At 46.4% G+C, this 26,736-nt stretch overlaps 1 protein-coding gene across 1 annotated transcript in view; it reads left to right on the top strand.

Annotated features, from left to right (window-relative positions):
• The window catches only part of LOC138638528 (saxiphilin-like), a 194,266-nt gene that overhangs the window by 35,422 nt on the left and 132,108 nt on the right, over positions 1-26,736 (top strand). The window contains exons 5-6 of the mRNA XM_069727906.1: positions 5,738-5,944; positions 6,265-6,480. Coding sequence (XP_069584007.1) covers positions 5,738-5,944; positions 6,265-6,480 — 423 coding nt within the window. The remainder of the gene's footprint in view (positions 1-5,737; positions 5,945-6,264; positions 6,481-26,736) is intronic.

Here is a 26,736-nt window from a genome sequence, read left to right on the forward strand (position 1 = left end):
CCCTCCTGTACTTACATGAATGACCAGTATTATTCCCCGGTCTTAATGGAGGCACATGACCAGTATTCCCTGGTCTTAGGGGCACATGACCAGTATTCCCTGGTTTTAAAGGCACATGATCAAGATTCCCTGGTCTAAAAGGCACATGACCAGCATTTCCTGGTCTTAAAGGCATTTGACTAGCATTCCCTTGTCTTAAAGGCACATGACCAGTCCAAAGCTGGTCACCCTAAATGAACTCAGGAACCCTCCGCCGCTGATCCCAGCTTATACCAGAGTACCATAGTTCCCCCTGAGTGGGCTTCATCACTGCCACATCCCATGGCTTCTCTGATCAAGAGATTGAAGCCCTCCATGAACACTCTGTGGCTCGGAGTGCTCGCCGGACCGATATATATTGGTTCCTCTGCTACAGGGAAGCCGTCGGCTAGCAGGGCCGCAAGTGTTCTAGAATCGTACTGGCGTCTAGAAAATGGAAGCTTCATTTCCTGATCTCCCTCAACAATGATTTCCTGAGAACAAGACTCTGATATGGATCGGATACTGCCTTGGATCTGGACTCACCAGAGCTTCAGAAAAGGATGGATTCGCCTATTTATATCATCAACCAATTTCTGTTGATTGATGAGGGCTACGGTTCTACTCTAGATCATGCAGTGTCCCTCATAAGGAGACTAAACTCCCTCGCAGAGAATTTGTCATTCACCCGGATAGGGAGCGTCTGGATAAGCGATCCACTGGACAGAAGCCTCTGCTAGCACGGTATCCTTTTTCAGCCAATATGCAAACACGTGGTGTGTCCCCTCCACGTATACCCCCCTACGACGTGGGATGCAATGCCTGGTCTGAATCTTAGGGGCGACGGGTCCTTTTAAAGGCCACCGATCTCCCCACACCATCAATTCTCTTCTGCAGCCAGGCCTAACACCGGAACCAGCCCTGTCCACCCGGTGACCTGAACTCTGTGGATGTACAGTGGCACCCTTTTTTGGCATCCAAGCACCCCCCTCTGCATCTCCACTATTTAGCAGATGATGCAAGAAGGCGGATGATCCCTCTCCACTTCCCTGTTAAAAGGGTGGTGGATCGAGGGTTCATCATTTTAGCTCTGCACTGTCAAAAGAGAGCAGAGGTAGCAAGAAAAAGCTTTTCCTGACCTTCTGGATGCAGCCGCGCATTCTGCCACTTGGCAGATTAACCGGGTAGAGCCTCTTGTGGTTTGTCTACCAGTATTCCTGCCCGATGGGTCATCAATTAAAATTATAACGGACTGTCAGATAGCAAATCTGGTTCGGTCCGTCTTGCAGCCTCGGGTTGAGTGCTCTACCCTTCCTTAGCCACCGCATGGTCGGAGACCTTAACTACTTTGATTCACATCAGTAACCTTTTCCTGAAGACAGTACAGCTGGTCAATCAAACATTCTTGAGCGGGAGACTAGCTGGCTCACGCCTCTCGGATGCAGCTAGTTGTGTGGCGCTGTCAGCAGCAAATGCCATTACACCCAGAAGGGCATTATAGCTCAGAGTATGGAAGCCTCTGACATCACTCCCTAGGATCGCATGTTTCCTATAGACCCAACAAGCAGTGGAAGAATTGTCCAGGACAGTCTAGACCAAAGGGATCTTGGTTCCAAAAAGGGGGACCGAAAAATAAGACTGATCCTGGACCTCAAACTTTTACCAAGCAGTACATGGTCCTCCTTCTTCGGATGGAGTTTCTCCACATAGCCATTACTTCAACGGAAAAAGGGTGGATTTTCTGGCATCCACCAACATTCGGGATGCTTAACTTCACATTCCTATTTTCCCCTCTTCAAAAATTCCTTCACTTTTCCATTCGCATACATTTTCAAGTCACGACCTTGTCCTTCGGCCTTGCTACCGCACCCTGAGTGTTCGCAAGGGTTATGGCGGCTGTCATGTCATGTTCCTAGACAGCTGTCACCCTAGAGGCGTGGTCGTCCTGCCCTATCTGATCAACTTTCTAGCCACTCTTCCAGGACTACGCTGAGTCATCTATATCAATTGCTATACCCTCTCTCTCCTGGGCTGGCAGCTTCATCTAGACAGGTTTTTCCTCTTTTCCAGCCCAGCAGATATCCTTTTTGAGGATGATCCTGGACACTTCCAGAGGGTTGGTATTTCTCCCTTGAGACAAGACCGTGGCCCTTCAATTCAGAACTCACTTACTTGATCACTCATTCCGTTCGATTTGCTGGGAGGATCATGAGAAAAAAAGGTGACAGGAATGGAAGCTGTTTCCTTCGCTGCGTTCATTTTCTGTAGGTCAAACAGGCTTTCAGAGGATAGTCTCTGAGCTTCTTCCTCATCCAGGGGAGTTCCTTCCGGTTCAATGATTATTAGTGACTACCGATGCCAGCCTTCTTCTCCCGATCTTTGTTCTGGGGATCTGAACGATACGGCTAGTCCTACAGCAGGTCCTCTGCCTCCTGGCGGGTCACCTTATCCGAATTCAATTGGATAATGCCACGGCTGTGCCATACGTCAATCATCTAGCAGGTACCCTCGGTCAGGCAGCATGGACGAGGTACCTCACATTCTTTGATGGGCCAAGATCTATCATTTGGTGTTCTCGACAGTACACATCCCAGGAGTAGATCACTGGGCGGTAGACTTCCTCAGCCATCGGGGTCCCGCCTCAAATGAGTGGGAACGTCTCCCGGAAGCCTTCCATCAGATCTGTCTTCACTGGGGCACTCCAGATGTAGATCAGATGGCGTCCAGACTGAACGCCAATGTACTCATGTTCATGGTTCGGCCTCAAGATCCAATAGCCATTGCAGTGAATGCTCTGGTTCTTCCATAATACCAGTTTCCATAACCCCCCCTTCCCCTACTTCCGAGAGTCGTTTGGAAGCAAGAAGGCCCCCAGTGGTCCTGGGAGATGCGCACGGACCACGTTAGGTTTTTTGTTTGTGGAGCTAGTACTTTTTCCGACTTATTGCAACGAGACTGCAAGTAGGGACTTTCTCGCAGGGAGTTTTCACATGTGGTCCTTCCCTTTCACATACCACTAGATCTTTGAGACCTTAAAGGGAACCTGCCACCCCTCCCCCCAGGCGGTTTTAACTGAAGGAGCCACCTTGTGCTGCACTAATGCTGCATTCTGTCAAGTGTCAAGGTGGGTCTTTTAGTTGGTGTCCCTGCCAATGCTGAAATAATCATTTTTATAATTTGTCCCCCATACTTCTATTTTTTCAGGGGGGCATGTCTTCCCCCCCTGACACAAACTCCTCTCAGCCATCACTCAGGGCCTCCAGACACCACCTCCATTTCCTTCATGAAATCCCCGTCGCCTACGCTGTAAGTTCGAAGGGCAGCGCAAACCCATGCATGCCCAAAAGAAGAAAAAAAAATGGTCCTGGGAGTCTTACAGTAGACTCCTTTTTTTTGATCCGGACAGACTTTACTATCAGGGAAGGTCGCCCTTTTTTCTCTGCGATCTCGTCATCCTGACAAGTCTTCAGAGCTAGACGCTCTGTTCTTTCAGACTTTTTTTCCTTATTACCATCAAGGCAAGGTTGTCCGCAGGCCATCCCCGTCCCTTGTTACCATGGTGGTATTGTATTCCCAATGTTACAAGGGCATCATTCTTCCCTCATCTCTTTCGGCACCAGTCCATGAAACGGGAGGCATGGGTTTTCCATATTCTGGAAGAAGTGAGTGCTCTGAGTAGGTACGTATCGTGCACGGCGTCCATCCGAAGGTTAGACACCGTATTTGGGCTTCCTGACGGTCAGAGGAAGGCTTCCTGATGGTTACAGGAAGGGTTTAGCCATTTAATCGGCCATGTTAGCCTGGTGGATTCGTTACACCATCCAAGAGTCCTTCCGGATTAGACGTCAGCCTAAGGCTACTTTCACACTAGCGTCGTACACTGCACGTCGCTATGCGTCGTTTTGTAGAAAAAACGCATCCTGCAAAAGTGCTTGTAGGATGCGTTTTTTCTCCATTGACTAACATTAGCGTCGCATTGCGACACTTTGCCACACGTCGCAACCGTCGTGCGATGGTTGAGCCGTGTTGTGGCGGACCGTCGGCAGCAAAAAACGTTACATGTAGTGGTACGTGTAGTGGTGGGTAACTCCCCAGTCTTGTAGACACAAGACTTGTGTTCCTGTTTCCATAATTGTTCTCTTGTCTCTACAAGACTGGGGAGTTACCCACCACTCCTCTTGGGCTATCTGCACAAAAGCTGTTCCACTTAGCATGTCCACATGGACTTTTCCTCTCTGAACCCTGCTCACACAGGTAATATACAGATGATCAGGTTTTTAAATATATCAGATAGGGATTGCATACATCAGTTAGGACTGCTCTGATATGGGTATACCGTGACGTTTGGTGGAGCAGCTTAGTATACATTTTTTGCAAAAAAAGTATCAACCAAATACCCTGTTTTTTACATTTTTTTACTAGCACTTGCGGATTACTGTGATTTTTTGAAACTGAGTGTTTTTGGTTCTACTATGCTCTTTTGTGTCTATATATATATATATATATATATATATATATATATATAGTAATATAATAATATAATCTCCTGATTATCCTGTACTGGTCCAAGGGTGAAAAACAATACGGGCAAGATTTTAGGATAAAGCATACTCCTCACTCCTCCTATGTATGACTCATCTTTAGTACCTATAACATTTACTATTATTTCCTTATAGTGACACAATTTCTATTTGACATGGAAAACATTAGGGGGAATCTATCAAGATCTGTACTACACTTTTCTAGAGTAAAACATGTCTCTATTTTTGGCATACTCCATTTTTGTGTTACAAATTGTGTTGTTTTTATTTTTAAAGTTTTGCACGTCTGTCATGACAATGGCATGCAAGGTTACTTGTCCTACCAAAAAAGGTGAGACATAAGCAAATGGCACAGACTGGCAGAAAAAAAAGAAAGCTGTGCAGCGCAGCAGAAAAATCACTGCATCATAGATAGCTAGTAGGTAGGGATGAGGGGGCTTTAGAGACACAGGAAAGTATGAAAAAAAAAGTGTCAGCCAAAGCTTCAGTCATTGTATTTTGCTCCAGGCTAAGAAAATAAGCTCACCTTCATGAGAGTACTGCCGTTACAGGCAGCGAAGGTGAGTTTTCCACCACGGGGGGAGCAAAGAGGCTTATTTCTGTGACTGAAAAGTGCATCCACTCTGGGATCAAAGATTAGACTTCTTGCAAGGGCAAGAAGTTGTCACAACTGAAGGAGTCTGAATGCTGATTCCTGAGTTTGAAGTGGAGTGTCAAATCTGAGACGATGGTCTTTTCTTGTTATCCCTTGCCAGCATCAACATTTAACTTAACTCTTCATTGTACAACAATCGTTGAGTGTAACCATTTTAAAGGAAATTGATATTTGGACTCCTCCACTGTACCTTTGTTTGTCTCCTGAGCTTTCCTGGTGGATTCCATATAAAGCATTGCTCCTACATACACAAAGAGTACAATGGAGCAGCAGTGCACACAGGTTATACACCTCTGTATTAAATCTTATATTGTACAAAAAAAATCGCACAAAAATGAAATTACAGCCTTATCAGTCATTTGATTTTTTTTTTAATTTTCATTATTTGAGGATCTTCCTTCCCTAAAGTAATAATTACAGGATACCATATACTTATCAATAAATATGAAGGTGTACAATACTAGTAATGTGTTTGTATAATTCAGTCTTCATCAAACCTTTGTTATCATATATCCATTTTTAGCAAACAAACCTCCCTGCTTGAAGGAACGTCACAAACTGCTCAGTGCTAAACCTTCACCAGCAGTTTTTGTGCCGGAATGTGATGAAAAGGGCAACTATCGACCTCAGCAGTCCCATGTCTACTCCTGGTGTGTGGATGAATATGGGGAAGAGGTTTTTTGTTCCAGAACTTTCCCTGGAAAACCACCAAATCCATGTGAAGCTTCTGGTAAGAATCTACTTCACTCTTCCATCCTCTCCCTGTGTATAGATGTTATTACAGGCAGTGATTACAGATATAACACTACACGGAGTCACTATTATGATTTATCACTGATACATTGTGACTCTATAATTGTGTAATATCATTGTTGGGCTCCTTGTTATTGTGTGCTGAAGTGGTAGAGAAGAAGGTGGATCTAAGCTCGGACTACATCAGCTCTGATGGGCTGAGAAATATTTGATGAAAGTATGGTATGAAGGTCATCCTACAATATAGTCAGGAATATACAGAAAATAACACCAATTCTTCTATATTTGTCTTATCAGGTGAAACGCTCTGCATAAAAGAACGTAATAAAGTGCTCAGCGCAGCAGAACCTTTATTAGGAGCCTTTGTACCGGACTGTGATGAAAAAGGCTACTTTAGTCCACTGCAGTCCCACGGCAGCACCGGATACAGTTGGTGTGTTACCAAGAATGGTGACGAGATAAAGGGCACAAGGACTGGACCAGGCCAGTCACCTCCTACATGTGAAGTCCCAGGTGAGGAACTACAGAGTATGTCAGGCATTAGATGAGCCTCCAATCTACCATATGATTCTGATGAACTTGCAAACTTTAAGTAAAGTGCATCTGCCACCAGACGGGTCAGCACTCAACAATGCATTTCTGAAGTATTCCCTTAAACTATTTAAACAATTGGAGCTAAGTGAACCTAATAAATCTGTTTTAACACTGTGAAGAGGAGGGAGGGTGGAGAGACTCCACTTTTTCATGTTGAAACTTTTAAACTTTTATTTAAAGGGAATCTGTCAGTAGGATCAACCCTCCTAAACTGTCTATATGGGAATGTAGGTCATATGAATCTGAATAAAATGATACCTTGATATTTGCCATCCAATGTCTTATTCTAGAGAAATACACAATTACTTATACTTAAATGAGCTTTTAAGATCTGAGGGCCGAACATTGATCTGCATGAGAACATGTCTCCATATTGAGAGGGGGAATTACCACTGTGAGACATGGAGCTAACACAGAACAGTAGAACTGAAGTTTATCTAATAACAAACACAATTGCTGTAGCTCTCACAGCACTGCTGTATTACAGCCTGGTCTGCCTGTGAGAAGGAAGCTGAAGCACTGATATAATCCTGCAAATGTGTCAGGTAAAATCACACACAGCTCTGCAGCGAGATCAGGAGAGCAGAGAGAAGCCATATCTCACACGGGTAACCCCTTTTATTTACAAAAAATTCTGGAGGCAGACTCACCGGGAAATCAGTGTCCTGTCCATAGTTCTGAAAATCTCATTTACATATAAAAAATAATGTGGACTTCTCTGGAATAAAAAATCGGATGGCAGATATCAAGGTAATATTTTGTTCAGCTTCCTATGACCTACATGCCCATATAGACGGCCCAGGAAGGTTGATCCTACTGACAGAGTCACTTTAAAGAGTTTGTGAAGAGGAATTGTTCAGGACATTTGTCTAGTAGGCAGGTTGGGATGGCTACAACAAGTTCACTGGAAGATCTGATACATCTGTGCTTTATATGGACAGCCTATTATATTCAGTGATTACAAGTTGATGCTCCTTTTCCTCTACAATTTGCCTTATGTGAACTGAACTGTTAAAACTTATCAATAAGAGTGCCAACTACAGGTCATCTTGGAATCAGCTTGTCATCATGTGCAACCCAATTATAGAGAACCGTTCAGCTCTCCTGACATGTCTCTGAACTTTATGTTGTACTGTTCCTCTATTATTCCTTCTTACAATGCATAACCAAATTGACAAATGGGTGTAACTCATTGTTGATCGTGTCACGACTGGGTCTCGTCCTAATGTGACCCATGGGGGATCTGGGTTATGAAGGTCACAACACTTTATTGATCACAGGTCCATCCTCCTTTGAGCTGTTTGACTATTACCTTGAATTGAAATGGATTCACTGTCATTCAGTAATCTATTAATTAAACTGATGTCATAACACCGTTAAAGACTATGGTTGGCAGTAGTTGTCCTGTGACCATCTTTTGACATCCAGATGGTTCATTTATTGCTTCTGGAACTATTCCTGTCCACCTCAGATTTCTGTTCTGGATCTATGGGCCTGACAAAAGGTGAATATACTTCCCTTTGTTATTTTATAACAATATGTGCTAAAACAAAAAAATAGTGCAGGAAAATATGTTAAAAGGGTATTTGTGACATAGCTTTGGCTACTTAATCTGAGAGCAGCAAAATGTAGACAGAGATCCTGATTCCAGGAATGTGTGTCTTACTGGGCTGCTTAGTGCAATTTTGATAAAATCACAATTTTATCAGCAGATTATCACTAGACGACTAGTAATCCTGCAGCCATGCAGCCATGCAGTCCTCTATAATCATTTTTACAATTAGAGCAAAGACAAAATGAGGTGTAATATAGAGAGAACTTTGTATTCAATGTATTGTTGCATAGTTTGGTCGCAGAAGAAACTTGTGAGAGTAGATTATATGGGGTAATTCAACTTTTATCTACTCAGAACATGAGGTACATGCATCAGCTTCTTAATACAGCATAACAGGAAGTTTAAATGACCTTTTAAAAGAGAGAAAGTGAAACCAAAGTACAAGTATATACATTACATTCAACTAAGCATATAACAGTAACAACATCGCCATCTACTGTCAGAAAAGTGTAAACTCCTCCTGCACACAAAAAGGTCAGTATCTGTTGCATATCTGCCAACAGAGTAACCAGTGAACACTATTTCCACAGTGAACCAAACTGTGTAGGGCCATCATTGGTAGTAATATAACTGAAAGACTATGTGAATTAAGATAGTAACCTGGTATATAACCGGCAGTCAGCATATCACTTTATTTAAGCCATTAAAGGGAACCTATCACCAGGTTTGGCTGATACAAGTTACGGCCACCGCCATTCAGGGCTGATATACAGTATTCTATAATGCTGCAGTGTGCCAGAAGTGCACACTGAAAGCTTGGGGCCCCTGTGCAAAAAACGTGTCTGGGCCCCCCTCCTTTTATGGCGACAAAGCTATATATACACTACCGTTCAAAAGTTTAGGGTCACATAGAAATTTCCTTATTTTTGAAAGAAAAGCACAGTTTTTTTCCAATGGAGCTAACATTTAATGATTCAGAAATACTTTGTGTTTGCTAACCGTGTAAGAAGGCTAATGGATGGTTAAACTACCCTTGAAAACTCTTGTGTAAGTATTTATCAGTTTGGCTGATTAGAGAACCTATAAGGGTATGTTCACACGTTCCTGATTTCCATCCTTTTTTTCAGGACTAAAAACCGCAGCTCTTTGCAGAAAACGCAGGTCCTTTTTTTGGTGCGTTTTTTGATGCGTTTTTTGATGCGTTTTTTTATGCAGTTTTCTATGCAGAGTCTGTGTGTTTTCTAGGAAGTTTTTTAGGGTTAAAATGGCTGAAAATACCCTAACCCTACCCCTAACCCTAACCCTACCCCTAACCCTACCCCTAACCCTACCCCTATTCTAACCTTAGTGGAAAAAAAAATAAAAAATTCTTAATTTTTTATTGTCCCTACCTATGTGGGTGACAAAGGGGGGGGGTGTCATTTACTATTTTTTTTATTTTGATCACTGAGATAGGTTATATCTCAGTGATCAAAATGTACTTTGGAACGAATCTGCCAGCCGGCAGATTCGGCGGGCGCACTGCGCATGCGCCCGCCATATTGCAAGATGGCGGCGCCCAGGGAGAAGACGGCCGGACGGACACCGGGAGTCCCGGTAAGTATAAGGGGGGGAGATTAGGGCACGGGGGGGGCATCGGAGCACGGGGGGGCATCGGAGCATGGGGGGGTGGGATCGGGGCAGCCACACTCCGCCCACGCACTTCCGCCCGCTTCCCCGCACTTCCTGCTGCAGCGGTTCGGCACCACAAACCGCAATAAAACCCGCAGATATATTTTTGATCTGCGGGTTTTACTGCGGGTTTGACCTCACAATGGAGGTCTATGGGTGCAGAACCGCTGCGGCTCCGAAAAAAGAAGTGACATGGTACTTCTTTTTTCCCGCAGCTATTCAGCGCGGCTTTTTTTCTGAATTTCAGGATCGTGTGCACAGTGGTTCCTGTTTTCCATAGGGTACATTGTACTGTACCCTGCATGGAAAACAGCTGCGGAACCGCAGCGGCAAAAACGCTGCGGTTCCGCAGAAAAAAACGCACTGTGTGAACATGGCCTAAACCTGACCTTCCTTTGAGCTAGTTGAGAATCTGGAGCATTACATTTGTTGGTTCCATTAAACTCTCAAAATGACCAGGATAAAAGAACTTTCATGTGAAACTCGACAGTCTATTCTTGTTCTTAGAAACAGAAACATATCATTATCTACAAAACGCAATGTTAAATTCAAAATGTTCAATAAATACTATTTGAAAGAGAAATGAAGGTATTCCATGTGAGAAATTGCCAAGAAACTGAAGATTTCCTACAACGGTGTGTACTACTCCCTTCAGAGGAGAGCACAAACAGTTTCTAACCAGAGTAGAAAGAGAAGTGGGAGGCCTCGCTGCACAACTGAGCAACAAGACAAGTACATTAGAGTCTGTAGTTTGAGAAATTGATGCCTCACAGGTCCTCAACTGGTAGCTTAATTAAATAGTACACGCAAAATGCCAGTGTCAGTGAAGAGGCGACTGCAGGATGCTGGCCTTCAGGGCAGAGTGGCAAAGAAAAATACATATCTTAGACTGGCTAAGAAAAGGAAAATATTAATATGGGCAAAAGAACACAGACATTGGACAGAGGACGATTGGAAAAAAGTGTTATGGACAGACGAATCCAAGTTTGATGTGTTTGGATCACATAGAAGAACATTTGTGAGACACAGAACAACTGAAAAGATGCTGGAAGAGTGCCTGACGCCATCTGTCAAGCATGGTGGAGGTAATGTGATGGACTGGGGTTGCATTGGTGCTGGTAAAGTGGGAGATTTGTAAAAGGGATTTTGAATAAGGAAGGCTATCACTCCATTTTGCAACGCCATGCCATTCCCTGTAGACAGCACTTCATTGGAGCCAATTTCATCCCACAACAGGACAATGACCCAAAGCACACCTCCAAATTATGCAAGAACTATTTAGGGAAGAAGCAGGCAGCTGGTATTCTATCTGTAATGGAGTGGCCAGCATAGCCACCAGATCTCAACCCCATTAAGCTGTTGTGGGAGCAGCCTGACCATATGGTACGCAAAAAGTGCCCATCAAGCCAAACCAACTTGTGGCAGTGGCTCCTGGATGCATGGGGTGAAATTTCTCCAGATTACCTCAGCAAATTAACTGCTAGAATGCCAAAGGTCTGCAATGCTGTAATTGCTGCAAAGGGAGCATTCTTTGACGAAAGAAAAGTTTGAAGGAGAAAATTATTATTTAAAAAAAAAATCCTTTTTTCAAACCTTGTCAACGTCTGGACTAGATTTTCAATTTATTTGGCAACTCATTTGATTAATAAAAGTGTAAGTTTTCATGGAAAACCCAAAATTGTCTAGTTGACCCTAAACCTTTCAACGGTAGTGTGTGTGTGTGTGTATATATATATATATATATATATATATATATAGCCACACACATACATGTGTATATATTACATAGTCTCCTTTATTATGTATATTGCCGTCCCTTATTACACGGTGCCCTCTCTTGTTATGTAATGCTCCGTCCCTTACATATTGGATTATAGAGAGCCCTGTTCTCTATTGCATACCATCCTGTCTTGTTAGATGTATAATGCAATGATGGCTGATGGAGAAGGGGAAAGCTTCTTTTCTAATGCAGGAGCTAATGGACTTTGTCGTCTGGTCACCGGCTGCCCCAACAGCAGTCATTTTATATTTAAAAGGAGAGGGGGCGGTGAATAACAAAAATAGCAAGAATAAACAGCACTGTACATAACAGTAGAGGAAACTATATAATAAGGTACGGCACCATATATAACTAGAGAGTGATTAAAATCCTTGCTCAAAGGTGGATGCAGTCATGAGGATAGACAACGCGTTTCGATCTATGCGATCTTAATCATGTCTAACAACATATGAACATTGCCAGTATTCATAGTACTAAGAAACCAATCACTGTGGATTTCACAATTACATGACTGAAAAGTCGCAGGTCCTACTACATAACCATCTAAAAATAAAACTAAGTATAGATAAATAAAAATCATTCAACAATAATGATATAATATTTAGTTTTTCTTATTTAAACCTAACGGTGATCTTGTTTGTAAAGTGTATATCCAAAACGAGAATCTCTGAACACATAAGAGACACAAGTAATTTTTATGGTGGTGATAGAAATGTATCTATGGTTGCCAGACATTTTGCTACTTGCCATGGAGGTAACATTGCAGCGATGGCTGTTCAGGGCATAGAATTGGTTAAATGCTCTAATCGTGGTGGGGATGTCAAAAGACGCCTCCTTACCAGGGAGGCGTATTGGATATACACTTTATAAACAGGATCACTGTTAGGTTTAAATAAGAAAAACGAAATATTATATCATTATTGTTGAATGATTTTTATTTATCTATACTTAGTTTTATTTTTAGATGGTTATGTAGTAGGACCTGCGACTTTTCAGTCATGTGATTGTGAAACCCACAGTGATTGGTTTCTTAGTACTATGAATACTGGCAATGTTCATATGTTGTTAGACATGATTAAGATTGCATAGATCGAAACGTGTTGTCTATCCTCATAACTGCATCCACCTTTGAGCAAGGATTATAATCACGCTATATTTATATGCACTAATAAAGAATTTCAAGATGTTAGGAGCTGTAGTACACACCTTTTTCCTCATCTTCCATTGCTGCACGTCTTGGTTTGGACGAGATCTCCGTGCTACTTTGGTCTGTCGGTGAGCTGGCTGTGGCTTTTAGCCTTATTTCTCCTTCGCCTCATTGGGGGACACAGAACCATGGGTTATGCTGCTGTCACTAGGAGGCTGACACTAAGCTGAGACAAAAAAGGGTTAGCTCCTCCCCTGCAGTATACACCCTCATGCTGGCTTCCAGAGACCCAGTTTAAGCTTAGTGTCCGTAGGAGGCACACTGATTTTTAACCCTATGGTTTTTTTTCTCTTTTTTCTCTTTTTTCTTTTTTCTTTTATCTATTCCGGACGAAGGGGGCGACGGACTCTTCTAAGGTCCGATCTCCCCCGAATCAACAACAGGCGAGCACGGGAGTTTCACCTCACCGTATCCTCTCCTGCGACGTGGGAGCCACTGCCTGAGCTGTCCTTTTTTGGGCGACGGTTTCTCCCCTAATGGGCCCCGATCTCCCCTTTTGTTATACAGACGAGCACTGGTGTTCTTACCTCCAGTATCCTCCTCTGCAGCCAGGCCTTTTTATTGCCGGACATCTGCCCTGTCCACCAGGTCCTACCCTCGGCTGTACAGTGGCTTTATCCCCGTGGCGTCCGTGCAGACCACACTGCATCACCAATGTGACTTGTGACTCAGGTGGTGGACGGTTCCTCTCCACCCCCCATCTGGGGCCGGTGGATAGAGGCTTCCCAACCCCTGCACCGTTCCTATTGCATGGCACCCCCCTCCATATCAGGGTAAGTGCCAGGTGGGGGGATTGGGGGGGGGTCGCCAGCGGTCAGGAGGGCTCCTCATCCCTGGGACACCATCTGCAGGCTGTTTCCGTCATTGGGCGGTGTCCTCGTCTTTTTCCGGCGCTTGCGACCGCGCGCCGGGCCGAGGCCGCAAATTTAGCCCCCGGCTTCGGCCTAGCCGCTGGTCGCCGCCGTTAAGCTCCGCCCACTCCGACGCGTCACAGCGACGCCGCCCCCCGCTCCTGGCGCTTCTCGCAGCCGCCGAGATCTCTCCCCTGATCTTGGCGGCCATCTTGGTCCCTCTCCTCAGCGCCGCAGCTCCTGCCTGTCGCATCTCCGGTGTGTCAGTGGCCACGTGCAGCCGGCTTCCTCTTCTCAGAGAGAAATTCTCAGCAGTTCGTCTCTCCTGGATAGCGGGACACAGGACTGGGGTAAGGAGACTTCCTTAGCTCCCCTCTGCAGCGCCGCCCTCTCAGACTTGGTTACACTATATAGACCCTGTAATTTTTTCTACATTAGAATCATGTCGCAGTCAAGGTCTAAAAAATCCTCTAAGGTGCATACAACCTTTTTTTCTGCGTGTACCACCTGCCAGGCCCCACTCCCCAGGCCCCAAAGCTCTCCCCTCTGCCCTGCCTGCGATGCCCCATGTGCCCAGGAGCCCTCCACCGCCACCGACCCTGGCGTACCTAGCCCCCCCCCGTGGGTCGCCTCGCTTTCACAGTCCGTGGATTTTTTAGCTAACGCCATCAAATCCATTCAAAATCCTCCCGGGGAACGAGGCAATCTGTTACAGGTTTTAAGAGATCCCTCCATAGCAGGGGAATCGTCGGCCAGCAGGGGCCGCTCTCCTCTTAAGGAGGCACGGTCGTCCAGAAAACGGACCCGTACTACCTCTCCTGAGTGTTCACCCCGCCATTCAGACTCTGGCAGCTCCACCTCTCGTTCTCCCTCTTTGGGGGCTCGCAGCGTTCAAGACTCTGAACATGAGTCCGAGATATCTTTGGACCCGGAGGCTCCGGAGTTCAGAGCCACGGTTGACTCCCTCATTGTAGCAGTCAATCACGCACTGAAGGTGGATGACGATTCTAATTCCGCACCGGAACACGCGGTCTCCTTTTCCAGAACCAAGCGTTCTCACAAATTTTTTGCCTCTCATCCAGCCTTCCTGGATATAGTCAGGCGTCACAGGGAGCGCCCAGACAAGCACTTCACGGGTAAGAAGGGCTTGGTTTCCAAGTATCCCTTCTCAGCTGATCTCGTGAAAGACTGGACGGATCCCCCTACTGTAGATCCGCCGGTCTCGCGCCTAGCCTCTAAGACTCTTCTCTCAGTTCCGGAGGGCGCTTCAATTAAGAGCCCCACCGAACGCCAGATAGACTCTCTAGCTCGCTCTGTGTACGAAGCCTCTGGCTCGTCCCTGTCTCCCTCCTTCGCCGCGGCTTGGGTGTCCAAGGCTATGGTTTCCTGGGCGGATGCCCTAGCGAAATCCATTAATGAGCAGGACCTCCCCTCTGAAATGGCGGACCTGGCTAAGCAGCTAGCCATGGCCAGTGATTATGTTATGTTCGCATCTCTCGACGCGGCGAATTGCGCAGCTTCGGCGGCTTCCAACGCCATCGCTATTCGAAGGGCCCTTTGGCTCAGAGATTGGCGCGCAGATTCTTCCTCTAAGAAATCCCTGATTTCTCTCCCTTTTCAAAGCGGGCGTCTTTTCGGCGAAAAGCTTGACCAGCTTATTTCCGACGCCACAGGGGGAAAGAGCAAGTTTCTTCCCCAACAGAGGCCCAAGGCGGCTTTCCAGCGCCAGCCTTATTTTCGTTTTCGGCCCTTTCGTACCAGCTCTGCCCGGTCCAATCCCTCCGGCCTTCCCAGATCGGACCGTTCCGCCCGCGCAGACAGAGACGCTCGTCCATCCTTCAGACCTAATCCTTCCTGGCGCGGGAAACCGAGGCAGCCCAGAACCAGAGGTTCGAGACCCCCCAGATTCCCTTCACAATGACTCGGGAACGGCGCCAGTCGATACCAGCAGAGTAGGCGGTCGTCTACTCCTTTTTCAGCAAGCCTGGCTCTCCGTCGTTCACGACGAGTGGGTCAGGGATCTGGTATCATCTGGCTACAAGATAGAGTTCTCCTCCCCCCCTCCAACCCGGTTCTTCCCCTCTCGTCTTCCCAGTTCGGGAGCTCAGTCTCGCGCCCTTCTTTGCGCCATCCACTCCCTCCGCCAGAGCGGGGTCATCGTGCCGGTCCCGGAACACGAGAGGTTCAGAGGCTTCTACTCAAACCTCTTCGTCGTGCCAAAGAAGGACGGGACAGTGCGTCCCATTTTGGATCTGAAGCTCCTGAACAAGTGCGTGAGAGTCCGGCACTTCAGGATGGAATCGCTCAGATCAGTCATCTCTTCCATGGAAAGAGGGGAATTCTTGGCCTCGATAGACATCAAGGATGCCTATCTTCACATCCCGATTTTCCCGCCTCATCAGAGGTTCCTCCGCTTTGCCATTCGGGAGGACCACTTCCAGTTCACGGCCTTACCCTTCGGTCTCGCCACGGCGCCCAGGGTGTTCACCAAGGTCATGGCGGCTGTCATGGCCATTCTTCACTCTCGAGGAGTCGTCGTGCTACCTTACTTAGACGATCTCCTCATAAAGGGCCCGTCTTTTCAGGCCTGCGAGTCAAGCGTCCACATTACCCTGGATTCTCTTTCGCGCCTGGGCTGGCTGATCAACTTGGACAAGTCATCTCCCGTTCCTTCCCGTCGGATCTCCTTTCTGGGTATGATCCTGGACACCTCAAGGGGGCTGGTTTTGCTTCCTCGGTCCAAGGTCCAAGCGCTCCAACAGGGAGTCCGTTCACTCTGCCATTCTCGCCCGCGAACCATTCGGTTCGCCATGAAGATCCTGGGGAAGATGGTTGCGGCAATCGAAGCCGTTCCCTTTGCTCAACTCCATCTCCGCCCCTTGCAACAGGCTCTGCTGGACAACTGGGACAGGAGTCTCTTTTCTCTCGACCTCCCTTGTCCTCTGTCCCCAAGGGTCAGACATTCTCTCATTTGGTGGACCCTGGGACCATCTCTTCTCCAGGGGAAGTCCTTCCTTCCGATCCGCTGGTTAGTGGTGACCACCGACGCCAGTCTTCTTGGCTGGGGGGCGGTGTTTCTTCACCACTCGGCCCAGGGCTGTTGGACTGTTCGGGAATCCAGTCTCCCCATCAACATTCTGGAGATTCGTGCTATCAGACTTGCTCTGAGTCACTTCCACGCTCTGCTCGCGGGTCACCCTATAAGAGTCCAATCGGACAACGTCACGGCGGTGGCTTACATCAACCACCAGGGGGGTACCCGCAGCAGGGCGGCGATGAGGGAAGTCTCCCTCATCCTTCGTTGGGCCGAGACCAACCACTCCATCATCTCGGCGGTGCATATTCCGGGAGTCGAGAACTGGGCGGCGGACTTCCTGAGCCGCCAGGGCCTTGCCTCGGGGGAGTGGGAACTTCACCCAGAGGCTTTTCACCAGATCTGTCTTCGCTGGGGGACCCCGGACGTGGATCTGATGGCGTCCAGATGGAACGCCAAAGTCCACAACTTCATTGCTCGATCTCGGGATCCCCAGGCCATAGGAGTGGACGCGCTGATCTCTCCGTGGCATCATTTTCAGCTCCCATACGTGTTCCCTCCCCTTCCCTTACTGCCGAAGGTCATCTGAAAGATCAGGATGGAGGGAGTTCCGGTCATTCTGGTCGCCCCAGACTGGCCTCGTCGCGCGTGGTACGCGGAACTCGTCCAGCTCGTAGCCGACGTCCCCTTGCGGTTGCCAGACCGCCCAGACCTACTTCGCCAAGGACCGATCTACCATCAGAGCTCAGGGGCCCTACGTTTAACGGCGTGGCTGTTGAAACCTGGATTCTAGCTCGCGCTGGTTTCTCTCAGCAGGTCATTCCCACCATGCTAAGTGCTCGCAAGGCGTCTTCTGCCTCTATCTACCACCGTGTCTGGAAGACCTTCTTCTCTTGGTGCAGGCTCCGAGGGCACCCTCCGCTCAGGTTCTCCATCCCTTGTATCCTGAATTTCCTTCAGTCTGGTCTGGATTCTGGTTTGGCCCTGAGCTATCTTAATGGCCAGATATCAGCCTTATCCGTGCTGTTCCAGCGTAGGATCGCCACCAACCTTCAGGTCAAGACTTTCATTCAGGGAGTCTCCCATGTTGTTCCTCCCTACAGGATGCCGTTGGAGACCTGGGATCTCAACTTGGTCCTGGGGGTTCTCCAGGAACCTCCGTTCGAACCCCTTCAAGAGGTTCCGCTCTCTGTCCTCTCTTGGAAGGTCGCCTTCCTGGTAGCGGTGACGTCCATCAGAAGGGTTTCAGAGCTCACCGCTCTATCCTGCCGGGCACCTTTCCTTGCCTTTCATCAGGACAAGGTAGTCCTACGTCCTTCTCCGGCGTTTCTTCCCAAGGTGGTCTCTTCTTTCCACCTTAACGAGGACATCATTCTTCCCTCCTTTTGTCCGCAGCCCAAACATAGGGTCGAGAAGGCTCTCCATACTCTGGACGTGGTAAGGGCCCTCAGGAGGTACATTTCCAGAACGGCTCACTTCAGAAAATCGGACGCCCTTTTCGTGCTCCCGGAGGGTCACAGAAAGGGTTTGGCTGCGTCAAAATCCACTATAGCCAGATGGATCCGATCTGCTATCCAGGAATCCTATCGGGTCAGGGGCAGTCCTATCCCGGCGGGGATTAGAGCTCACTCCACTCGGTCGATGGGTGCTTCCTGGGCCATCCGGCACCAGGCATCAGCGGAGCAGGTTTGCAAGGCCGCAACGTGGTCCAGCCTGCATACCTTCACAAAGCATTACAATGTTCACACCCAATCCTCTGCGGACGCGGCCCTTGGCAGGTGTATCCTGCAGGCGGCCGTTGCGCATTTGTAGTCTGATGGTACACGGAGTTACTTGGTTGTATTGTTTCCCTCCCAGGGACTGCTTTGGGACGTCCCATGGTCCTGTGTCCCCCAATGAGGCGAAGGAGAAATAGGGATTTTTGTGTGTACTCACCGTAAAATCCTTTTCTCCGAGCCACTCATTGGGGGACACAGCACCCACCCTGATAGCCTTACGGCTTGTTATCTTTTTTAGTCTTTGACTGTTGTTTGACATGTTATGTTCCAATGTTTTTTTTATATATTGTTCTCATTATCCTACTGCTTTTGCACTTAACTGGGTCTCTGGAAGCCAGCATGAGGGTGTATACTGCAGGGGAGGAGCTAACCCTTTTTTGTCTCAGCTTAGTGTCAGCCTCCTAGTGACAGCAGCATAACCCATGGTCCTGTGTCCCCCAATGAGTGGCTCTGAGAAAAGGATTTTACGGTGAGTACACACAAAAATCCCTATTTTTCTATATATTTATAACTAGAGAGGTTGGTACGCAATAAGTGATGGTGTTTTACGTAATAAAAGAAGAAACTGTAACTAAGGACATGGTGAGATGCAGGGAGAGGGATGAAGGAGTTGACCTCTCTGAGAATGTGTAGCTGTAAATTTGGCTCGGAGTTACTCCTGAGGTTGCCGTTTCCACTAGTGATCATAGGAAGGTAGACGAAAAATGGAGAAAGATTCCGGCACAACCATCCAGGGATAAAACGGATTCTTTATTCAAACGTAGTTAAAACATTAAAAGGTGAGGCCTTGTAGCTGACGCGTTTCAGGTGTATACACTCCTGTATCATAAAGATAAACAGTCGCACTCAAAAAATCATATCTTTAGTAAAGAAAAAGATTTATTTTAATCACAAAAAAAGTGCAATAAATTCACTGCAGTCAGATCTAATGAGCAAGGCAAAGGTGCAAAGGTAACGTTTCGACCCTTATCTTGGGTCTTTTTCAAACCTTGCTGGAAAATGAATATATAACAATGGTGAGTATACACGGAGTGAACATGCAATTGTACAAAAACAAGATACATATAAAATTAAAATAAAAACAAATCCCATGTGTGCTGTACAATTATATAAACAAGTCAAAACAATAAAGCATATGAGTCCCACGTTGGTGGGGTACAGGTAGTGGGCGCGTTATCAATATAATCAAGCGATAAGCGCTGAATATGATGCTTAAGTATCCAGTAAAACATACCAGGGAGACGGAGAGAATTTGGCTATGGCAAGTCCCAAATGAAAATAGAAATAAAATGGCAATACACTCCCAATGTCAGGCCAAAATACCAATTATAAGGTATAAGATATATGTGTGACATTCTACTAAATATCATATATATACACACATGTGTTATGATCTGGTGGTTAGAACAAATAGTGGATCTGGTAGTTAGAGCACCAGAAAAGACCTGATAGCACATTAATACAGGACAAGCTCTGGGAAGTGGAATGTTGTGAATTCTGTGGCTGAATTCACTCCTGTGGTCACAAGTGGTACTGCAGCTTGAGGAGGGGTCACCGAACCCTCACCAGAGCCCCCAGGCCGACCAGGATGAGCCGCATGAAAGGCACGAACAAGATCGGAAGCATGAACATCAGAGGCAAAAACCCAGGAATTATCTTCCTGAGCATAACCCTTCCATTTAACCAGATACTGGAGTTTCCGTCTAGAAACACGAGAATCCAAAATCTTCTCCACAATATACTCCAATTCCCCCTCCACCAAAACCGGGGCAGGAGGCTCAACAGATGGAACCATAGGTACCACGTATCTCCGCAACAACGACCTATGGAATACATTATGTATGGAAAAGGAGTCTGGGAGGGTCAAACGAAAAGACACAGGATTGAGAACCTCAGAAATCCTATATGGACCAATAAAACGAGGTTTAAATTTAGGAGAGGAAACCTTCATAGGAATATGACGAGAAGATAACCAAACCAGATCCCCAACACGAAGTCGGGGACCCACACGGCGTCTGCGATTAGCGAAAAGTTGAGCTTTCTCCTGGGACAAGATCAAATTGTCCACTACCTGAGTCCAGATCTGCTGCAACCTATCCACCACAGAATCCACACCAGGACAGTCCGAAGACTCAACCTGTCCTGAAGAGAAACGAGGATGGAACCCAGAATTGCAAAAAAATGGAGAAACCAAGGTAGCCGAGCTGGCCCGATTATTAAGGGCGAACTCAGCCAACGGCAAAAAGGACACCCAATCATCCTGGTCTGCAGAAACAAAACATCTCAGATATGTTTCCAAGGTCTGATTGGTTCGTTCGGTCTGGCCATTAGTCTGAGGATGGAAAGCCGAGGAAAAGGATAGGTCAATGCCCATCCTACCACAAAAGGCTCGCCAAAACCTAGAAACAAACTGGGAACCTCTGTCAGAAACAATATTCTCAGGAATGCCATGCAACCGAACCACATGCTGAAAGAACAAAGGTACCAAATCAGAGGAGGAAGGCAATTTAGCCAAGGGCACCAGATGGACCATTTTAGAAAAGCGATCACAGACCACCCAAATGACTGACATCTTTTGAGAAACGGGAAGGTCAGAAATGAAATCCATCGAAATATGTGTCCAAGGCCTCTTTGGGACCGGCAAGGGCAAAAGCAACCCACTGGCACGAGAACAGCAGGGCTTAGCCCTAGCACAAATCCCACAGGACTGCACAAAAGTACGTACATCCCGTGACAGAGATGGCCACCAGAAGGATCTAGCCACTAACTCTCTGGTACCAAAGATTCCAGGATGACCAGCCAACACCGAACAATGAAGTTCAGAGATAAGTTTATTAGTCCACCTATCAGGGACGAACAGTTTCTCTGCTGGACAACGATCAGGTTTATTCGCCTGAAATTTTTGCAGCACCCGCCGCAAATCAGGGGAGATGGCAGACACAATGACTCCTTCCTTGAGGATACCCGCTGGCTCAGATAAACCCGGAGAGTCGGGCACAAAACTCCTAGACAGAGCATCCGCCTTCACATTTTTAAAGCCCGGAAGGTACGAAATCACAAAGTCGAAGCGGGCAAAAAATAACGACCAACGGGCCTGTCTAGGATTCAAGCGCTTGGCAGACTCGAGATAAGTCAAGTTCTTATGATCAGTCAATACCACCACGCGATGCTTAGCTCCTTCAAGCCAATGACGCCACTCCTCGAATGCCCACTTCATGGCCAGCAACTCTCGATTGCCCACATCATAATTACGTTCAGCGGGCGAAAACTTCCTGGAAAAGAAAGCACATGGTTTCATCACTGAGCAATCAGAACCTCTCTGTGACAAAACCGCCCCTGCTCCAATCTCAGAAGCATCAACCTCGACCTGGAACGGAAGAGAAACATCTGGCTGACACAACACAGGGGCAGAACAAAAACGACGCTTCAACTCCTGAAAAGCTTCCACAGCAGCAGAAGACCAATTAACCAAATCAGCACCCTTCTTGGTCAAATCGGTCAATGGTTTGGCAATGCTAGAAAAATTACAGATGAAGCGACGATAAAAATTAGCAAAGCCCAGGAACTTTTGCAGACTTTTCAGAGATGTCGGCTGAATCCAATCCTGGATGGCTTGGACCTTAACTGGATCCATCTCGATAGTAGAAGGGGTAAAGATGAACCCCAAAAATGAAACTTTCTGCACACCGAAGAGACACTTTGATCCCTTCACAAACAAAGAGTTAGCACGCAGGACCTGAAAAACCATTCTGACCTGCTTCACATGAGACTCCCAATCATCTGAGAAGATCAAAATGTCATCCAAGTAAACAATCAGGAATTTATCCAGATACTCACGGAAGATGTCATGCATAAAAGACTGAAACACAGATGGAGCATTGGCAAGTCCGAACGGCATCACTAGATACTCAAAATGACCCTCGGGCGTATTGAATGCAGTTTTCCATTCATCTCCTTGCCTGATTCTCACCAGATTATACGCACCACGAAGATCTATCTTAGTGAACCAACTAGCCCCCTTAATCCGAGCAAACAAGTCAGATAACAATGGCAAGGGATACTGAAATTTAACAGTGATCTTATTAAGAAGGCGGTAATCAATACACGGTCTCAGCGAACCATCCTTCTTGGCTACAAAGAAGAACCCTGCTCCCAGTGGTGATGACGATGGGCGAATATGTCCCTTCTCCAGGGATTCCTTCACATAACTGCGCATAGCGGCGTGTTCGGGCACGGATAAATTAAATAATCGACCTTTAGGGAATTTACTACCAGGAATCAAATTGATAGCACAATCACAATCCCTATGCGGAGGTAGAGCATCGGACTTGGGCTCTTCAAATACATCCTGATAATCAGACAAGAACTCTGGGACCTCAGAAGGGGTGGATGACGAAATCGACAAAAATGGAACATCACCATGTACCCCCTGACAACCCCAGCTGGATACCGACATGGAATTCCAATCCAATACTGGATTATGGGTTTGTAGCCATGGCAACCCCAACACGACCACATCATGCAGATTATGCAACACCAGAAAGCGAATAACTTCCTGATGTGCAGGAGCCATGCACATGGTCAGCTGGGCCCAGTATTGAGGTTTATTCTTGGCCAAAGGTGTAGCATCAATTCCTCTCAATGGAATAGGACACCGCAAAGGCTCCAAGAAAAACCCACAACGTTTAGCATAATCCAAATCCATCAGATTCAGGGCAGCGCCTGAATCCACAAACGCCATGACAGAAAACGACGACAAAGAGCATATCAAGGTAATGGACAGAAGGAATTTGGACTGTACAGTACCAATGACGGCAGAGCTAGCGGACCGCTTAGTGCGCTTAGGACAATCAGAAATAGCATGAGTGGAATCACCACAGTAGAAACACAGACCATTCAGACGTCTGTATTCCTGCCGTTCAACTCTAGTCATAGTCCTATCGCACTGCATAGGCTCAGGTTTAACCTCAGGCAGTACCGCCAAATGGTGCACAGATTTACGCTCGCGCAAGCGTCGACCGATCTGAATGGCCAAAGACAAAGACTCATTCAAACCAGCAGGCATAGGAAATCCCACCATGACATCCTTAAGAGCCTCAGAGAGACCCTTTCTGAACAAAGCTGCCAGCGCAGATTCATTCCACTGAGTGAGTACTGACCATTTCCTAAATTTCTGACAATATACTTCTATATCATCCTGACCCTGGCACAAAGCCAGCAAATTTTTCTCAGCCTGATCCACTGAATTAGGCTCATCGTACAGCAATCCGAGCGCCAGGAAAAACGCATCGACACTACTCAATGCAGGGTCTCCTGGCGCAAGAGAAAATGCCCAGTCTTGAGGGTCGCTGCGCAAAAAAGAAATAATAATCAAAACCTGTTGAATAGGATTACCAGAAGAATGAGGTTTCAAGGCCAGAAATAGCTTACAATTATTTTTGAAACTTAGAAACTTAGTTCTATCTCCAAAAAACAAATCAGGAATAGGAATTCTTGGTTCTAACATAGATTTCTGATCAATAGTATCTTGAATTTTTTGTACATTTATAACGAGATTATCCATTGAAGAGCACAGACCCTGAATATCCATGTCCACACCTGTGTCCAGAATCACCCAAATGTCTAGGGGAAAAAAAAAAAGTGAACACAGAGCAGAAAAAAAAAAAAAATGATGTCAGAACTTTTTCTTTCCCTCTATTGAGAATCATTAGTTAGGCTCCTTGTACTGTTATGTTTGCTAATGACAGGTGTTATGAAGGCAATCCAGAAACACAGTGTGCTTAGCGATCAGAGCGCACACAGTGATCTGACAAATACCCAAAAATACAAGAACGAGCTCTGAGACGTGGAAACTCTGTAGACTGCACACCTGATCCTATCCTAAACACAACTAAAAGCGGCTGTGGATTGCGCCTAACAACTACCTAGGCAACTCGGCACAGCCTAAGAAACTAGCTAGCCTGAAGATAGAAAAATAGGCCTGACTTGCCCCAGAGAAATTCCCCAAAGGAAAAGGCAGCCCCCCACATATAATGACTGTGAGTAAGATGAAAAGACAAAACGTAGGGATGAAATAGATTCAGCAAAGTGGGGCCCGATATTCTAGGACAGAGCGAGGACAGTAAAGTGAACTTTGCAGTCTACAAAAAACCCTAAAGCAAAACCACGCAAAGGGGGCAAAAAAAAAACCACCGTGCCGAACTAACGGCACGGCGGTACACCCTTTGCGTCTCAGAGCTTCCAGCAAAACAAAAGACAAGCTGGACAGAAAAAAAGCAACAAAAAAGCAAAAAGCACTTAGCTATACAGAGCAGCAGGTCACAGGAACAATCAGGAGAAGCTCAGATCCAACACTGAAACATTGACAAGGAGCAAGGATAGCAGCATTAGGCGGAGTTAAGTAATGAAGCAGTTAACGAGCTCACCAGAACACCTGAGGGAGGAAGCTCAGAAGCTGCAGTACCACTTGTGACCACAGGAGTGAATTCAGCCACAGAATTCACAACAGTTTTGCTTTAGGGTTTTTTGTAGACTGCAAAGTTCGCTTTACTGTCCTCGCTCTGTCCTAGAATATCGGGCCCCACTTTGCTGAATCTATTTCATCCCTACGTTTTGTCTTTTCATCTTACTCACAGTCATTATATGTGGGGGGCTGCCTTTTCCTTTGGGGAATTTCTCTGGGGCAAGTCAGGCCTATTTTTCTATCTTCAGGCTAGCTAGTTTCTTAGGCTGTGCCGAGTTGCCTAGGTAGTTGTTAGGCGCAATCCACAGCCGCTTTTAGTTGTGTTTAGGATAGGATCAGGTGTGCAGTCTACAGAGTTTCCACGTCTCAGAGCTCGTTCTTGTATTTTTGGGTATTTGTCAGATCACTGTGTGCGCTCTGATCGCTAAGCACACTGTGTTTCTGGATTGCCTTCATAACACCTGTCATTAGCAAACATAACAGTACAAGGAGCCAAACTAATGATTCTCAATAGAGGGAAAGAAAAAGTTCTGACATCATTTTTTTTTTTTTCTGCTCTGTGTTCACTTTTTTTTTTCCCCTAGACATTTGGGTGATTCTGGACACAGGTGTGGACATGGATATTCAGGGTCTGTGCTCTTCAATGGATAATCTCGCTATAAATGTACAAAAAATTCAAGATACTATTGATCAGAAATCTATGTTAGAACCAAGAATTCCTATTCCTGATTTGTTTTTTGGAGATAGAACTAAGTTTCTAAGTTTCAAAAATAATTGTAAGCTATTTCTGGCCTTGAAACCTCATTCTTCTGGTAATCCTATTCAACAGGTTTTGATTATTATTTCTTTTTTACGCGGCGACCCTCAAGACTGGGCATTTTCTCTCGCGCCAGGAGACCCTGCATTGAGTAGTGTCGATGCGTTTTTCCTGGCGCTCGGATTGCTGTACGATGAGCCTAATTCAGTGGATCAGGCTGAGAAAAATTTGCTGGCTTTGTGCCAGGGTCAGGATGATATAGAAGTATATTGTCAGAAATTTAGGAAATGGTCAGTACTCACTCAGTGGAATGAATCTGCGCTGGCAGCTTTGTTCAGAAAGGGTCTCTCTGAGGCTCTTAAGGATGTAATGGTGGGATTTCCTATGCCTGCTGGTTTGAATGAGTCTTTGTCTTTGGCCATTCAGATCGGTCGACGCTTGCGCGAGCGTAAATCTGTGCACCATTTGGCGGTACTGCCTGAGGTTAAACCTGAGCCTATGCAGTGCGATAGGACTATGACTAGAGTTGAACGGCAGGAATACAGACGTCTGAATGGTCTGTGTTTCTACTGTGGTGATTCCACTCATGCTATTTCTGATTGTCCTAAGCGCACTAAGCGGTCCGCTAGCTCTGCCGTCATTGGTACTGTACAGTCCAAATTCCTTCTGTCCATTACCTTGATATGCTCTTTGTCGTCGTTTTCTGTCATGGCGTTTGTGGATTCGGGCGCTGCCCTGAATCTGATGGATTTGGATTATGCTAAACGTTGTGGGTTTTTCTTGGAGCCTTTGCGGTGTCCTATTCCATTGAGAGGAATTGATGCTACACCTTTGGCCAAGAATAAACCTCAATACTGGGCCCAGCTGACCATGTGCATGGCTCCTGCACATCAGGAAGTTATTCGCTTTCTGGTGTTGCATAATCTGCATGATGTGGTCGTGTTGGGGTTGCCATGGCTACAAACCCATAATCCAGTATTGGATTGGAATTCCATGTCGGTATCCAGCTGGGGTTGTCAGGGGGTAGATGGTGATGTTCCATTTTTGTCGATTTCGTCATCCACCCCTTCTGAGGTCCC

Source organism: Ranitomeya imitator, chromosome 5, assembly GCF_032444005.1.
Source record: "Ranitomeya imitator isolate aRanImi1 chromosome 5, aRanImi1.pri, whole genome shotgun sequence".
Taxonomy (NCBI): Eukaryota; Metazoa; Chordata; class Amphibia; order Anura; family Dendrobatidae; genus Ranitomeya; species Ranitomeya imitator.